At 44.9% G+C, this 18,360-nt stretch overlaps 1 protein-coding gene across 10 annotated transcripts in view; it reads left to right on the forward strand.

Moving 5' to 3' along the window:
- Positions 1–9,971: 9,971 nt before the first annotated feature.
- LOC109551192 (uncharacterized) overlaps positions 9,972–18,360 on the forward strand; it is a 99,995-nt gene continuing 91,606 nt past the window's right edge. Inside the window, exons 1-4 of one of the 10 annotated variants that reach the window (XR_012330494.1) lie at positions 9,987–10,473; positions 13,359–13,393; positions 14,045–14,147; positions 15,708–15,818. Coding sequence is in view for 2 of the 10 variants with exons in the window: in XM_073801893.1 (XP_073657994.1) it covers positions 11,269–11,618; positions 14,045–14,147; positions 15,708–15,818 (564 nt within the window). In the remaining 8 variants the exon portion in view is untranslated. Of the gene's footprint in view, positions 10,474–10,974; positions 11,619–13,358; positions 13,394–14,044; positions 14,148–15,707; positions 15,819–18,360 lie in introns of those variants that run through there. The other 9 variants (XR_012330504.1, XR_012330505.1, XR_012330497.1 and 6 more) reach the window with 9 other exon arrangements.

Genomic DNA, 18,360 nt, shown 5'->3' on the forward strand with positions numbered 1-18,360 from the left:
AGATCAAAACATAAATCTCTAAAACGTGGACAAAATCCTTTTGACCTTGAGTTAAGCAAAGATTTCCTAGAGATGACACCAAAAACAAGATCCATAAAAGAAAAAAAGTGATAAATTGGGTTTCATCTTTGGAAGCCATTATTAATAAAAGAAAAGCCACAGGTTGGAAGAAAATATTTACAAATTATATACCTGAAAAGACTTGTGTCTCTAACACGTATAGAACTCTCAAAACTCAGTAATTAGAAATTTTTTTTTAAATTAACAACATGGGTAAAAATATTTAAAAAGAGATCCTGCCAAGGAGGTGTACAGATGCAAATAAGCACATGAAGTTGCTCAATGTAATCAATTATTAGCTAAATGAAAATGAAAGCCCCAGGAGATACCACTACACACGTATTGAATGGCTAAAATTAGAAAAGTCCAACCACACCAAGTATTGGTGAGGCAGTGTAGGAACTGCAAGTCTTTTACACTGCTAGTGGGAAGGAAAATGGTACAGTCACTTCAGTCAACAGTTTGGCTGTTTCCTTATAAGTCGAACATACACCTGCGGTATGATCCAGGCTTTCTGCACCTAGATATTTATGCAAGAAAAATCAAAGCATATGTTCATACAAAGACTTGTACATGGATCGTCACAGCATCTTTATTTTTAATAGAATTGTAACAACCTCGAGCACCCATCAACAGGCAAATGAATAAACGTACTGTGGTATACTCATACAGTGAAACACTACTCAGCAAAGTGATTGACTATTGATACCCACAAAAATATGAATTACTTTCAAAAACATTACATTGTGTGAAAGAAACTAGATAAAAGAGTCCTCACTGTGTGAATCCATTTATGTAAATTTCTAGAAAATTGCAAACACGTGTCTAACGATAGAGTGATATAGCATATCAGTGGTCACTTGGGGATGTGGAGGGGTGGAATGTGAGGGGGAAAAGGGGCTTTATGAATGAGGCATAAAAACACTTGCAAGTGATGGATATGTTCCTTCTCTTGATTGTGTTGGCAGGTCCATGGGTATATGCATGTTTCAGAACTTAAATTGTGTTCTTTAAGTATGTGCAGTGTACTGTGTGTCCATTCTATTTAACAGAGCCATTAAAAAAAGGCTAAGAACAGACGTTTGTCTCAACAAACAAATGTAGCAAAGAACAGAAAAGTCAAGTACAGTATGATCTCTGTCAGTTGAATTTTCCTACAGTTTATTTCCCTCAAAAAATATATCCCAGTTCTTAAAAGAGATGGGACTCTTAATAAAAGGTAAAAAAAAAAAAAACCAGCAAAGCCGTCAGCAGGGTGAGCTCCAGCTACTTTTCAATTGTGGGACACTAGGTGCACGGTGCAGACATGCTAGGATGTTTGTTCTTCCTGCCCAATATTTTAGAGAGGATATTAAACACCCCTGTTAAATGCCTGCAAGTGATGGCCAGAGTGGAGTTTGGAGAATGATGTCTGTGATCTTTAATATGGTTGTGCCTTTGTAAAAGTCTCACTCAGAATTTCCAGGGTAATTGTGGAGTCAACTTCTTTTTGTTTTTTGGATGATACATATGTCTAACTCACCTCAAGAATATATCCACGTAGACTTGAAGTTAGGGACCAGCTGGTGTAAATTTGTGTGGTTATCTCCTGACCTAACCATTTAGCTTCTTCTTTTTCCTTGATTGTAGTTAAGCTTCATCTTGCCTCAGGGCCTTTGTATTTGCTATTCCCAAGTTTTGGAAATATTATTTCCAGAAAATTTTTCCATAAATGATTCCTTTCTATTCTTTGGCACTCATCTCTTAAAGATAGTTTTTCCTTGATTGTCCTACCAGCCTAACTTAGTCCCAATTTATCAGATTACTTTACTTCTTTCACAGAATAATAATAAAAACAAATATTATCTTTGGTGTCTCTTTGTATTTAGATGAACTTCTTCCCAAAGAACTCAAGCCCCACAGTGACAGAGGTTGTTACCTTTCTTATCCCTTATTCTGTGTCTTAGAACTGTGTCTGGCATGTAGTAATCACTCGAGGTCTGTTGACTGTGTAAAGAATATGTGAGTAGATGAACAGATTTGGAGTTATTTAAGGTCGCTCTTAATGATGGCTGGTGTTGGTGATTAAATTAACATTGTAGGTTTTAGAGTTGGAAGTGATCTTGCTGAGTCTCAGAGCTACGGCAAAACTCTCCCTACTGTAGCATCCCTGACAGATGATCAAGTCTGAGCTTGAATAACTGTATATGAAAGACCCTAACCAGGGCAACCTCGTAGCTTTCTTCAAGCAGATCACAGCCTTCCATGGGAGTTTGCTCCCTATTAGTCAGCTGTAATTCGGAGAAAACGGTTTGATTTACCCAGAATCATCTTCTCTGTCTCCTTGTTCTAGTTCCTAGAGAATAGACAGGACAGAGTTTCCTCTAAATTACATCCTTAGGGTTTGCACTCCTGCTTGTAATAAAATAAACACCACGCAATGGCAAAATTCCCCTTGATTGTCTGCCACTTGTTGCTACATTCCTTGTTAGTGTTTAGAAATAATTTGTCTTAATGTTCCACATTATAATTGATGGAGTACAGAAATAAAAGAGATCTCGGGTTTATGTCAGAAGCAATCAGACAGATATTTTAACTTACCCTTTTAATGTATTTAATGCTGACACTGTGAGGAATTGAGGAGTGTAGTCACCGCGTTATTGCCATTGCTGAAAAAATGTATTTATGGTGAAATTTATGGTCACTTTGAAAGCATTAGTGATGGGGGAATTGTCAGCTACATCTTAGAGCTGTGAGCATTTCTCAAAAAGTTGTGATACGAAACACCTCTGCTTTTTCTTGTATTTCTGTTACATTCAACTACTTCACAAAAAGCATTCGTCATATTCCTGAAACAATGATGGGCTTAGTTGAGATTCTTTTGGGTCCTAAGGGACCAACATGTGTGCATAATAGTGTCGAGTAACACAGAGCCTGGATGTTTGGCTCCAGACTGAAAGCCCCATGGAATCGTTTTTTTCACATCTGTTCACCAATGTGTATGAATGGGAGAAAACCAAAGTTCTGGTTTGTTTGATCAAGGGGAGCCACACTCCTTTTACTTTTGCTGTGACAAACAAGTAAAGAGGTGTAAAATATCTGAAAAGAGCGTCTTAAGTTTTGGTAGAATGCTTAAGTGGGATGTAGAGAATATACAACAAAAAGAAAAGCAAGTGAGTACTGCTGGCAAACTTTTTCAAGGACAGCTAACAAATTAATAATAGTAGTAACAACAATAGTAAGATTGATTTTAAAAGACTTAAGAGTGGCATGGATTCTGAACCACTCTACAAGTATTAACTCCACGCCACAGCCCTGTAAAATGGGTGAGGTTATTAAGCCCTTGATTTTCAAAGAGGAAGTGAAACACAAAGAAGTACCACTCCTGAACTCCCACCACTAATAAGTGGTGGAGCTGGGGAAAAAAGATCCAGGCAAATTAATTTTAGAGTTAGTGCTCTTCACCCGTAGGTTATATCCCACAGGTAATATTTGCACATTTTGAAATCACTTTACAAATACTATTTTTACCCCTAAAGTACACAGGGAATACCCAGGGAAATTGGCATTCTAATTATTTTTATATCTTTGCCAATAATCTGTTAACTTTTGACAGTTCAGTATCCTTCCCCAACTTCTTAAAAATTCAGCCTACAATCCAAAAAAATAAGGGCTAGTGAAAATAAATGTCTTGTAAATCCAGTTCAAGAGAGCAACTAAAAACTAAGGCCCCCAAGGATGTAAAAGAGAAAGCAAAGGAAAAGAAGAGACAAGAAGCCCAAACCCTATGATTAAGCTCCAGGTTGTTAGGTAAAGGGGCATTTAATTAATGCTTCTTTAATACCGTGTGCACAGAGGCATGGCTCTACAGAAGCCAAGGAGTCTCCCTTTCATCACTGATTCATGGTATGCACCTGGCAGGGTCACTTCCTTCTTTGAGCCTCAAAGCGTTTCATGAAGACACTGAGGGAAATGGAACAAGGTTAGCTCTCACAAGCCAGCTCTCATGTTCTCTCATGTTACCTGTGAGTCTAGGTAAGTGCCGAATGTCTTTAACATGACAGATTATATTTTTTCTTAACCATTTCTCTTCTCCTGATTTTTACGTAATTTCTAATACATAGTAGAATAGTAGAGAAGAAAACACCACACTGAAAAGTAACCGACACACTAACTTTCCATTCTCATTTCACTGCCAATTCAGCCAAACGCCTTCTGTAGAATTCTGATGCAGACCATGAAAACACACTGTAAGTGTTCCAAAGTCTTTTCCATATTTGGTAGTCCTGTGATTTCCATTGGCAGAACTATCTTGGACTGTCATCTGAAAATCTATCAAAAAGAAATTAAGTAATAGGAATTCATATCAATGGTACTGGAGAAAGAAATCCTTGAACTTATCTTACTGTGTGAACCTTCATCCATGTACAAAATCAACAAGAAAGTTTAAACTTTAAAGGCAACATATTCTCATGAATATAAGGGAGAACATAAATAATATACAATGCTAACATTATGTACATACACATATATACAAGTGGTCTTGAAATATATTCCCAGATATTAATTGGATTAAAGTTTGGGGCATTAAAGCATTTTTTCTCATAGAGAGCATTATTCTTTAAGGCACATAGAGACACACATATCTGCCCTGCTGGCCTCTCACAGTTTCAGTTGATTCCACTCATGTCCCCAGTTCATTTCCCCATATATTTATTCTCGGATTAGTGATTTTTGAACAGGTGTTCCTCTCTTTAGAAATACCTGTGCCATGACCGCAGAGTACTCAGATTTCTTTTTGGCATTTGGCGGCAGATGGTGGGGAAAGTGATGAGTTGTATGACAGGAGAGGTACAAGGTGAACCTTAGAGTAACTAAGACTTTATGCGTAGTTCTTAATCCCAAAGGGAAAAGAGAAGGATAGCAGCGAAAGTCATTGGAATAAAGGACCTCTGAGATGAATCAGCATTAGGATAATTCATTGGTTACTGACTGTCCAGTCGGTTTAGGTTATAAAGTATTCCTGAGTGACTGCATCACTTTATGAAAGGTTCTACCTAACTATAGCATTCTTTTGCTGGAATTAGTTTATATGGCAATAATACGCATAGAGAATGGCAATTGTGAAATCATGTCTTCCCCAAATTGAAGACACTTGTTAAGGTACAAGTTTACCCAAGACTGCAAATGATTTATCCATACTATACTAACTGAGACTGTGTCTTACCATTCTTGTTTGTTAAAGGAGATAACAAGGCTAACTTTGAGTAATAGCAGGATACTTAGAAAATACTTTCAGGTTAAGTTTTGTGAACAAAGTTCAGTGTTTACCCACCAAAAGCAAATCAGCTCATTTAGTATTGCAGGAAATGCCTTCATACTTTTTCACTGCCACTAAAGGAACTTAAAACACCTGTTGGATATATTCCCTCCTAGAATGCCATTTGTACACTTATTCCTAATAGGGCCTGTTATTTTAAATGCAAACTCGTATTATAAGGCTCAGAATTGATACTCAGTATTTTTAGTGATCATATGGTTTAAGGTTCTCAGATTTGGGCTCAGACTTGCGTTTCAAGCATTGCAATGTGGGCCTGTTAAATGATTTCCATGCAACCAGGAAAAATTGTTTATCTGAATCTGAAGTCCATTTAAAGAAATGTGATAGTGGTTGATGAAGCCGACTAGCATAGCAGCTAGGGCAGTTATAGACAAGTTACATTTAACCTCTCTGTGTCTCAGTGTCTTCCTCTGAATCTGAGTTTCTTCTCAATGGGGATAGATACTGGTACCAATCTGACAGAGTTATTGTAAGAAATGAAGGAGTTCACAAATTTCCTAAAGGCTTAATGTTTGGCTTGTCGTTACTAAATGCTGGTAATTATTAGTAAAACAATATCCCTCTATTATTTATTATATCAAAATAATAATGATAAGAGCCTGTTATTTTAGTAGTTCGATTTTTTGGTCATGTAATTTAGACTAACTCATATTGTTTAAATGTGAAACCAAGAAGAAAACCAGTTTTGTTTTGTTTTTTTTAACCTGGTCAAGGAACCCAAATCACCTAATTCAGAAATGTTTCTAACTTGGCATCTGCTTTTAATCTGTCACAGCCAGAGAAAGTTTAATGTCTCAGAAAGTGACAGCCTTGTATTTGTGTAGCATAAAAAAGAAGATATATGCTAGATAACATATATACCCCTTATCTTAGTCATGTCACATATAATGCAACACTATTCCTGCTGGGTTCAAACATTGTGTTCCAGAGCCTACCATTGCCTATTATCAGGAGCAAGAAAGCGTAAGAACCGCATGTGTTTGCCCTTAAGTTGGTCTACAACACAGATACTGTCAATCAGCCTCTGATAGTACCCTCCCCGTGGACAACCTTCTGTGCCCTTTTGAGCATGCTCAGATGGAGTCTACCATCAGTGTGGTGGGACTTCACTTCGCTTCAAGTGTGTCCAAGTTGAAGGGTGAAATTAACAAATACTAACCAAATTTGTGGCTGTCCAAACTAGGAAAATAGTTAAAGAATCAGGACATGAAGAATCAAGCAAATACTCATTCGGCGTCAACCCAATAAAAAAGCTTGGTGAGAAAAAAGTTGCCAAAGATGAAAGCCCAGAATAGTGCTACTTTAGCCTAACCACAGTGTCAAAGCAAATGACACACATACACACAAACGCAAAAGGAAGCCCTCTTCACACTAATGCCCCCAAATCCTTTATGGGGCTTCAAACTGAGCAGATTAGGTAGGTTGATGGTTGTCATTTACGGACTGGGTCCACCTAACAAGACTGGTTACTAACAGAATATCTCTGTTTTGTCATTTAATAGACATCCCAAACTTAATATAGCTTGCAATCAAATACACACATAGTCACTCATGCTTTTTCTGTAGACTTTCCAAAACAGAAAAGCGCAGCTCCATTCTTCCTGGTGCTCAGTTACAAAATGTGATTCATCTTTAACGTTTTTCTTTCTCTCTCCTTTCACATCCAATACACAAGCAAAATGTGTCAGCCCTATCTTTGAGATAGAACCAGAATTTGACAGTTTCTCGATTTTTCCACTGTTACCACTCAGGATTAAGATTTCGTTATCTGTCATCTTAATTATTATCCCTCTCAACTGTGTACTTAACACAGTGGCCGGAGAACCCTTTGAGAATCTAAGTCAGAAGAATTATGTGGCTTCAGTGTCTTCCCCTTCATCATAGTTGAAGCTGAAGTTCTTAAAATGCTGGAAAGTTGCTACATGATTACCCTCCACATTATATATTTGATCTCATCTCCTCCACCTCTACTCCTTGCCCACTCTTTTCCAAACACCTTATACTCTTTAGTCCTTGATGTTCAACTAGTAGGAAGATATTTTCACTTGCTGTTCCCTTTACCTGAATTGCTGTTGTCTTTACTATCTACAGTACCCATCCACTTACTTTTTTAGGTCTTTTCTTAAATATCACCGTCTCTATTTTGAGGCCTTGCTTGCATTCCCTGTAATAACCTGCAGCCCCACTAATACACCCTACCTCCTTAGGAGCCTCCCTTCTGCTGTAGAATCTGTTGAATGAATGAATGGAGTGAGCTATGTCTAATTTCCAAAAAAATAAACATCAACCGTGAACACTTGTTGAGAGACGGATTCAAGGTATAAAGAATAAAAGAAGTGTAAATTCAGGCCTTACCATTCACCATCCATTTCCTCAGGGTTCTGTTATGGTGTATCTTTGAATAAAAAGCACAATTTGATAAGACCAATTAATAGCTTAAATTCATTAGAATCCCAAACCTTTTATAGTAGAAATGTGATAAAAATTGTGTCAGAGAGTCTCAACAAAATGTTAGCGAATTGAAGCAAAAAAGGATAAACACAATTGTATACCATGACCAAACGGGATTTGTGTCAGGTACGTAAGGCTCGTTCAACATTTGAAAATTAATTAATATAATCCAACCAAGACAAATAAAGGAAAAAAGACATATAAATACATGTGGAAGAAGCATTTGACAAAATCCAGCGTGCACTCATGAGAAAAACTCTCAGTGAACTAGGAATAGAGAGGGACTTTCTTAACTTGATAAATACGACCTACAAAAAAACCAATAGCTAACATCATACTTACTGGAGAGAAACTCAATGCTTTCCCACTAAGATTAAGCACAAGGCAAGGATGTCCTCCTTTATTATAACTTTTCAATATTGTGCTGCAAGTCCTTGCTAATGCAATAAGGCAAGAAAAGGAAATAAAAGGTGTACAGATTGAGAATGAAGACATAAACCTGTCTTTGTTCACAGGTGACATGATCATCTATGTAGAAAATCTTAAAGAGTTGACCCAAAACTCCTGTAACTAATAAGTGATTATAGCAAGGGTGCAGGATCCAAGGTTAATATACAAAAGGCAATTGCTTTCCTATATACCAATAATGAACAAGTGGAATAGGTTTAAAAATAAACCGACACTATTTACATTAGCATTGCCAAAACTGTAATACTTCTGTATAAATCTAATAAAATATGTACAACCTCTATAGGAGGAAAACTACAAAACCGTGATGAATGAAGTCAAAGAATAACTAAATAAATGGAGAGATATTGCATGTTCATGAATAGGAAGACTCGGTATTCTCAAAATGTCAGTTCTTTCTAAGTTAATCTATAGAAATTCAGTGCAATCCCAATCAAAATCCCAGCAAGTTATTTTATGGATATTGGCAAACTGATCCTAAAGTCCATATGAAGAGGCAAGAGACCCAGAATAGCTATCACCTCATTGAAGGACACAGTTGAAGGAATGACACTACCCAGCTTGAAGACTTATTATGAAGGTGCAGTAATCAAGACAGGGTGGTATTGGTGAAACAAGTAGATCAATGGAACAGAATAAAGAGCCCCAAAATAGACCCACATAAATACAATCAACTGGTCTTTGGCAAAAGAACAAAGACAATACAATGGAGCAAAGATAGTCTTTTCATCAAATAGTGCTGAAACAACTGGATATCCATAGTTAAAAAAAAAAAAAATCGAGACACACAGATATATAAATATACACTGTATACATACATACATACAGTGTACATATACTGTATATATACACACCCATATATCAATATATATATACAGCATGTTCACATTTATAATATGTATACTATATATACACATACATACATGTATACAATATGTACACACAAATATATAGGCTTCTATGTATACTGTATATAGTACTTACACATATACTACAAACGCACGCACATATAAACATGTGTATACATATATATAATATGTATACACACATATAGAAAGTAACAGGCTTGTATATATTCAGTATTTTTACATATATAGTTTTGTTTTAAGGAGTTGACTCGTGACCATGAGGCGGGCAAGTCAGGGCAGGACTCTGGGCTGGAGACACAGGGAAGAGCTGATGTCCCAAGGCCATTGGAGGAACAGTTCCCTCTTTCTAGGGAACCTCATTTTTCTCTCCAGTCCTTCAAGTGATGGACGAGGCCCACCCACGCCGCGGCATTGACAATCTCCTTTACGCAAAGTGGACCAATTTCAGTGTTAATCTCTTCTGAAAAATACCTTCCTGGCCACATCTGGAATAATGTTTGTGGTTGCCGGGGCCCCACGCAGTGCGCACATGAGATTAACCATCCCTGTGGCGATGATGACACTTTATTTTCTCCCTTGACCATTGTCACTACTATTCCAATTAAAATGGCAGTGCTATGAGGGCAGGGCATTTCCTTTTTTGCCAGTACTGAGCGTCCGCGGTCTGGTGCCTAGCATAGGCTAAATACACGGGAACAGAAGCCGGGATTCCGGCTGTCGTATTTAATGAGGAATTACAGTCTTATTATTGGCGGGGGGAGGGGGGGGTGGCGGGGGGGGGGTGGCGGCGGCGGCGGCGGCGGTGTGTGTCACGGTACGTCAAGGGCAGGAGTCGAACCCGCCACACCAGGCCCCGAGGGGTCTCGCCGGGTCTCCAGTTCGGGCTGGTGGGGGTGGCCGTGGGCAGTGGAAGACGCGCGTGCGTGCGTGAGAGCGGGCGAGTCCACGGGGTGGGCTGCGCTCGCCGGGACTGTTTCAGCCCGGCCGCCGGCTAGTTGCTCGCCTCACGCCGGCCCGAGTTGGCGGCAGCGCTGGAGGCCCCGGGCCTGTGACCCCAAAGAGGGAGCCGGGGGCCGGACGGGAGTGCGTCGGCGGCGGCTTAGACCCAGGCCAGGCCCTCTCCCCTCAGCCTCCCGCCTGCCTGTCTGCCCCGCCCCAGCCGGCGGCGCCGCGCCCCTCCGCCAACCGCCAGACTAGTACGTTGCGGGGGCCGTGCGCGAAGACATCCGGGAGAAGCTGGAGCTGAGGCTGGAGTCGCCCGTGGGGACCGAGCCCGCCGTCTACCCGTGGCCGCTGACGGTCTACGTGAGTGCCGCCCGTCTCCTCCTCCCGGACCCGCGCCTCTCTTCCCCCACGGCGCGTGCTGAGCCCACCGAGAAACGGAGCTCGAGTCGCCAGACCCTGTTTGGAGCCCCCCTTCCCGCCCCGCCGTGATTCTCCGCGGCAGTTTCCAGCCCCCGCCCGCAGGGTGGGCAGAGGGGAGCCGGCGCCGGCCGGGGCCCGAACTCGGCCGCGCGAGGGGCGCCCGAGCCGGTCTGCGGTTGGCTCTGCAGGGCTGGGGACCCCGGTCACCCCGGGCCTGGACTGCCGGCGTGCTTGCCCGTACTTTAGGATCTGACATGTAGGGTTCCTTTTTTTTTCGGTACGCGGGCCTCTCATTGTTGTGGCCTCTCCCGTTGCGGAGCACAGGCTCCGGACGCGCAGACTCAGTGGCCATGGCTCACGGGCCCAGCCGCTCCGCGGCATGTGGGATCTTCCCGGACCGGGGCACGAACCCGAGTCCCATGTATGGGCAGGTGGACTGTCAACCACTGCGCCACCAGGGAAGCCCATGTAGGGTTTCTTTTTCCTGGTAGTTTATTCTTAGTGCTGTCTACGTGCTTAGTTTTTTTTATTTTTGAGGACACCCTTTCCTCCCACTCACCAGTTTTTTGTGTTTTTGTTTTGTTTTGTTTTAGTTAGGCATTTTGTCCCTCTGATCTTGAGTGGGTGGGCTGGCAGGACACTTGGAGAGGAGGCATTCTGTCCCCTGATCTTGAGTGGCCTTTGGAAAATGACACGCCAGACGGAAATTTACACAGGCGTCCGGTGATTCCAGAAATGCAGGGTGTCCGGCTAGGTGGGCGCCCGGCCTCTCGTCCCCCGTGGCGGCGTGGTGCGCGTGTTCCTTGTCTCAGGGTTTACACTTGGGCCCCGCAGCCCACCTTCTGGAGGGAAAGCGCAGCGGGCGCCTTGTGCTGGCGCCTTTGGGGCGCCCTTCCGTGCGTTCGGCTTGCGGGGGGACTGGCCTCCACGGGACCCAGCAGGGAAGCCCGCGCGACCCGCCCTCCTCGCGGGCTCCGTGTGTGTCCGTTTGTGGAAACTGTCGCGGCCGGGGACGGAGTCGGAAAGCTGGGACCGCCCGGGGGCCTAAGTTGGCTCTGGACCCCGGTTCTCCGCAGTTATCTGAGGTCCGAGGGTTTCCAGCCCGCCACTGGGCACTGGCGCTTTCTATTTTTGCTCTTCCTGTGCTCGGAGGCGCGGCAGAGCCTGGGCTCTGGCTTTTCCGGTTGGGTAACTCCGGGTGGCCGGGGTGGGCGGCCTGAGCAGTGGGGAGGGCGGGGAGACAGCCCAGGGGAGGGAAACTGAAAGTGGGGAGAACTCCAGGTGATACATTTCCCTTGCCTCCCCGCCCCTCTTACTGCACTTGTCCTGTACGGGTTGGCTGGCCCTGGCCAGCGCATTTTTCAAAATGTAATAATTGGTTTATCCTTAGTAGCCGTGAAACATAGTTCACCCCTCCCCTCTCCCCTCATCACCTTGCTTTACTCTTCTCCCGTGGGGTTTGGTGTGACCTTTGGGTTTGGGCCACTATTCCCTCTGTGAGCCTGCCCCGTGCTGTGCAGAGGAGGCCGGGTGCCTGGGAGGCTCACCCGGGTGAGATCTGGGAGGAGGGCCGCCTGCTGTGTTCTAGCGGGCTGTCTCCTCACGTGGGACTTGAGGGTCTGCGACGGCCTCCAGAGTGCCCTCGGGGGCCCATGTGCAGAATCCTGCGACCGCTCTTGGCTTTAGAATGTTCCACGTGTGTGACCGTGGCCCTGGCATCTCGCTGCATTGTGCCTTAAAATCCTTAGCTGTGTAGCCACTGCCTGGGCCACACGCCATTATATCTGCTTGGACCTGGGGCGGCCGGGCTGGCAGCAGCACAAAAGGCTGTTTGATACATAGGGGTGGTGCTCCCCGCTCTCCATCCTGTCCTTCCTGCGAGAGGCGAGCATGTATCATTTTCTTCTGTATTGTTTCAGATTATATGTATGTATATATTACTGTAGTGTATTAGTATAAAATCTATCGTAGGGTTCTACAGAGAAACAGACCCAGTGATGTCTGTGTATATGAGATTAATTTAAGCAGCTGAGTCACACGACTTCAGGCTGGCAAGTCTGAAATATGCAGGACAGGCCAAGAGAGGCAGACCCAGGGAAGAGTTGATGTTGTAGCTCAAGTCTAAAGGCAGTCTGGAGGCAGAATTTTATATATACACATACAGATTAACTCCGTATAATATAGTACAGAGGGGTCCTGTGTAGTTTACCCAACTTTCTCCAATGGTGACATCGCACGTAACTGTAATAGCAAAACCAGAAAATGGACATCGGCATAATCTACAGACTTTATTCACTGTGAATGTATGGTCACGTGTATGGACACATGCATTCTTGTAACCTCCACCTCAGACAAGACATAGATCGGTTTCATCACGACAATATTTTTATCCCTCTTAAATACATAAATACAGATATCCTGGAGATGGCAAGTGTTGTGAACTTAGGGAAGTAGTGTACTAAGGTATTCATCAGAGAAGAGCTGGTGTCCAGTCTAGGTTGTCATCATCACTTCCTGATGTGAATCCCAATTACTACTTTGGTTTTTTTTCTAGTATTAACAAATTCCTGACATGAGGTGGATCTTTGACTTACTCTAGTGCACAGACATGTGCCGGGCCAGCTCCTGGGTCTCTCTTTGTTTTGAGGTTGGTGGGACATCAACACCAGACTGAAGGTTGCCCAGATCTCCCCCAAACCGAGATTACCCCCCAACCCCTGTTTTGAACCACATCAAATGTATTTATTTAATACTTTGACTCATGCTTTTGGTTTTGATCTTCTTTTGAAAGATTGTTTTTCTCTTTTTCCCTTCTCTTCACATAGGAGGAAAAGACACGTAGAGTTACATCCAGAGAACAGTAAGAATAATAAACCTTTTTGTTCTGTGCAATATGTAATCTTGATGACTGAAATTACTTTTCTGAAATCTTTTAAAAAGAAGAACTTTAGGGCTTCCCTGGTGGCGCAGTGGTTGAGAGTCCAACTGCCGATGCAGGGGACACGGGTTCGTGCCCCGGTCCGGGAAGATCCCACATGCCGCGGAGCGGCTAGGCCCGTGAGCCATGGCCGCTGGGCCTGCACGTCCGGAGCCTGTGCTCCGCAGTGGGAGAGGCCACAGCAGTGAGAGGCCCGGGTACCACAAACACACACACACACACACACACACACACACACACACACACACACACAAAAGAACTTTATAGTGAGTTGTCAGCGTGACCATAGATAGCTTAAGGATGCTGGGTTTGCAGTCAGGTTATTAACCTTGTGATTCAGGTAGAATTGTCTTACAAAGAGTGAATTGGGGGCAACTGGCAGTTATCAGAACTAGATCTAAAGGTTGTATTAAATATTAAATGTTGAGGTAATATGTGCCTTTCAGGGCTCCTGAGATGAAGATTGATTTTTTGGGGGGGAGGGGGTGGGTAGGAAGGAAGACCTTTTGAAAACTGCCTGTATGGGAGGAGTCTATGAAAGTCATCCTTAGGGTGTGTGATTTTGCTTGACAGAGTTGCTGGACCGCTCCCTGCAGAAGAACCGGGAAGAGTAAGACCAGGAACACACGTGGAAGAAGAAGAAAGAGATGATAAAGTAAAGCCTGGTCACCTCCAGGTTTGTCACTTCCACCTTAATCTCAGAACCCATTTGGTTTTAGGAAGGGGGGTCAGGGTGTGGGCAGCATGTAGGAACAGAATGACGTTCACTAATGATCAGAATGACCTTGGATTTAGCTAAAATGCTCTTCAAACTCATTTTTCTGCTGGTTCTCTATGTGGAAGGTGTGTTATGTGGCTCTGGTGATAGTAAATCAGCGGTAGGCCTGGAAGCCAGCTGGAGCTCTGCTACTTGATCAGTCAGTCACAGAGCTTCAGTCTGTCCCGTCTCCTGCCTGTCTCCTGCCCATGAGGTCTTTGTGAAGATCTCTTTTCAAACACATGAGGTGCTAAAGTGCTCTAGTATCGTCCAGGTATAAAGTTGCATTCTTAACTGAGATCAGACCAGTTCCTTCTCCAGACCTCCAGCTCCTTTGTAAAATCAGAGTTTCAGGTTCTATGAAATACAGATGTACCCACTGAACCCCCATGGGAGGGGGTAGGAGAAGGGATTGGGAATCTGATGCTGGAAGATTTACCATTAGACAGCACTGCCCCATATGACAAAGGGCTAACATTGGTCGGGCACAGGTGGTAGAACAGTATCACGTCCCTTTTGTTTTTATTAAAACGTTGATTAGAAGTTTCAGCTCAGCAGAGGGGCAGCACCCTGGGCGGGCACTGGGCCTCCACCATCTATGGCTCCTCCCCTCCAGCACCCAGGCTAGGTACTCAGTTCCCAGCAGCCCAGAGGGCAGGAACAGAGCTCTGCCAGGCTGGCCTTCCCAGAGGGCAAGTGTAAGCAGCACAGCCAGGAATATGAGCGACAGGCTTTGCTGGGTTGTCGAGAAGGAGGGCGACATCTGGCTCGGCATGGCTGGAGTCAGCTCTGGCCTCCTCCCCTCGAAAACGGGCACTGGGCCCCTGGTCTCAGGCTCACACAGGCCTCCAAAGCCCTTACCTCAGGATGGCCCTCAGACCCTACATCCAGCCATCCTGCCGCCCCAAACACCAGCAGGTCGAGCACCACTCAGAGAAGGGGGCCTTTAAAGGGCTTTAGGAAATCTTAGAATCCAGATATGGAAGCTACTGTGTTTCACTTGTAGCTGAGAACTCTGCTCCCAGAGCACAGGATGGCCGAGGGGGGTGAGATGGGAGGGTCTCGCTGTGACCCCCAGGCACTGCTGGTCTTTTCAGCCACATGCCTGCATTCCTTAGAAATACATTTCATTAACAGCGAAATGGAACACCCTGAGAAACAGGAGGAATTATTGGTTCATTTCAACCCTTAGCAACACGGAGTTTTCACCACCGTGTGTGTATTTCCTCTGCTCTCTGCCATGCGCTGGAACTTACCTTTGGGCGAAACGTTCCTCAGCTGTCCACGGCACCCGACACACTTGGCGACTCCTCCTGACCCGGGAGCGCCCTGGGCCCCAGGGACAGGGTCCCTCCTTCCTAACCACCCCCTTGTGCTCAGGCGGGTCAGCCCCCAGCCCTGGGGACTCAGCGTCCCGTCGGAAGTGACTGCGAGTCAGGCTCCCCACCGACCCCTCCCCCTTGGTCTCCCTTCCGCCAGGGTCGCTTCGTGCGCGGTGCCAGTCGGCCCCTCGTCAGGGAGGAGGAGACCCGGGCAGACTCTGCTCCACTGACCTGCAGGTGCCTGTCCGGGACGTGGTCCGAACAGCCGGTAGGTGTCAGGGAAGACCCTAGGGCGGCGCCATCCCGCACCCTCACGACGCCCTGCTGCTCCGTGTGGAGCCCGCGGCCCGGGGGGCAAGAGGCGCGACGGGGGTGGGAAAGAGACGGGGCCACGGGAAGCCCACCCCGGGCCGGGGCGCAGAGGCAGGAGGCAGCGAGGAGGGCCGGCCCAGCCGCGAAGCCCGTGCCTCCGTCCCACCCGTGCCCGAGGGTCCCTCAGACCTCCCTGCTGGCCCCTGGGCTCGGGGTGGGTGACGGGTGCGCGGAAGAAGCTGTCCCGCTCGAGCCGGTCGGAGAGGCCAGCCAAGGGGTTGTGCCTGTTCCCGGCGTGGGATGAGCACCAGGGCGTGAGGGTGTGGAGCCGTCCGGCCGCAGGTCACAGGCTTTGCCTGTTGGAAGGGAGGGCTGCGATGGGACTGTGCCGACGGAAGGGGAGGATGGAGCCGCCAACAGTCCCCGTTTGCCAGGCAGAGCTTCATTGCGGACCTTGTTCTCAGCAGCTGTGCGCAACAGGGACACCCAGGCCTGGCGAGTCTGCGCCCCACCCAGGGCCTCTGGGTTCCTGCGCCGCAGCCCTGGCATCTCCTGCTGAGAAACCCCAGAGACCGTGCGCCTTCCCCCGAGCCCACCGCCCCGATGTAGAGCCCAAGGGGGTTGGGGGCTTCACCCCAAACTTGAGAAAGCCACACCTGGGGGCCGGGGCACAAGCGGGGGTCCCACCTTCCCCGCAGGAGCAGACCCCGCGGAGGGTCTATCTTTTGGAAATAAATTTAGACTAACAGGTTTTACACACAGAATCTTAGAGCTGGGAAAAGTCCTTTGTGTCATTCATGTAGCTCCTTAAGATTTTTTTTTAATGAGAGGATGGATTTCCTTGAGCACGAATGAATTTCTAGAAATGGGTCCCTGGATCCCAAGGACTGTTTTGGGGAAGAAAGATGAATCTATTCTGTGAACGCCTTATAGAACTTATTCTATATTGTAGTTGTCTCTGGAAACACATGTACCGTTGATCTTCGTAGCAGCCCTTAACATCCTCAAGAGAAGCTCTCATTTCCCCATTAGTACTTGTCATAGGCTGAATATTTGGGTCCCCCAAGCATTCACATGTTGACACCCTACCTCCAATGTGAAGGTATTAGAAGGTGGGTCTTTTGGGAGATGATTAGGATTTGATGAGGTCATCGGGATGGAGCCCTCGTGATGAGATTCTTAGCCTTGTGAGAATCATGAGAGAGCTGGATTTTTCTCTCTGCTCTCTGCCCTGTGAGCACACAATGAAAAGTGGACAGTCTGCCACCCGGAAGAGAGTCCTCACCAGAAGGCGATGATCCCGGCACCTAGATCTCAGACTTCCAGCCTCCAGGACTGAGAATTACATTTTTGTTGTTTATAAGCCCCCACCCCGCCCCATTTATGGAACTTTGTGACAAGAGCCCAAACTGACTTAGCACTCTTTTCTTCAGATAAATGGAAGAATTTGTGCAGCCATCGATTTTATGATACAATTTCCCAAATAACCAATATTCTCTCTATACACTCTGATTTCTCAACTTTTTTATTTATCAAAATTGTTATTAAAAAAGCTTCCATATTTTTTCCTAATAAATTGTTTCCAGTCCAAGTTATCACTATAATGGTTCTATGATATTAATAATTTGAGCCCTAATACCCTGCTTAAAATAATCATTCATTTGTCTTATGAATAAGTTCAGGGTTCAAATGCAAAAGTTTTAAAAGGATATACTGTGTAAAACATCTATGTCATCCCTCTGAAGGCAAGAAGGAGGGAAGAAAGGAAGGAGGGAAGAAGGAAGGAAGGAAGGTAGGAAGGAAGGAAAAAACAATGAAATTGCCCTCAGTTTAGCTGCCACTTCCTAAGGGAAGCCCTTTCCAACTCCAGACCCCCAGGCATCACAAATAAGCTCTCATGGGACACTGTCCATACTGTTTGTTGCACGTCATGTTTCCTGAAAAGCTGATTCTGAGACAAGGAGAGACTTTCAGGAAGTTTCTTGGGGTGTGTTTTTTGGGATAAAACATAGAATTACCGTATGACTCAGCAATTTCACTCCTAAATCATTAAAAACAAACACTCAAACAAATCTGCGTACACACGTGTTTATAGCAGCACTATTCACAATAGAAGAATCATGGAAATAACCCAAATGTCCATCATTGGATGAATGAATAAACAAATTGTGGCATATACCTACAGTGCAATAGTAATTCAGTCATAAAAAGGAATGGAGCAATTAAATATCAAACATGACCAAAAACATTTTTTTAAGGAATGGAATACTAATACATATTACAGTGTGGATGACTCTCAGAAACATCATGCTAAAATGAAAGATGGGAGACACAAAGATCATACGTTGTATGATTCCATTTATCTGAAATATCCAGAATAAGTAAATCCATAGAGAAAGAAAGCAAATTGGTGGTCTCCAGGGCCTGGTAGAGAGAGCGAAGTAGTATCTTCTCAATGGGTACAGAGTTTCCTTTTTGGGGTGATAAAAATGTCTGGG

Source organism: Tursiops truncatus, chromosome 1 (genome assembly GCF_011762595.2).
Source record: "Tursiops truncatus isolate mTurTru1 chromosome 1, mTurTru1.mat.Y, whole genome shotgun sequence".
In the NCBI taxonomy this organism is placed as follows: Eukaryota; Metazoa; Chordata; class Mammalia; order Artiodactyla; family Delphinidae; genus Tursiops; species Tursiops truncatus.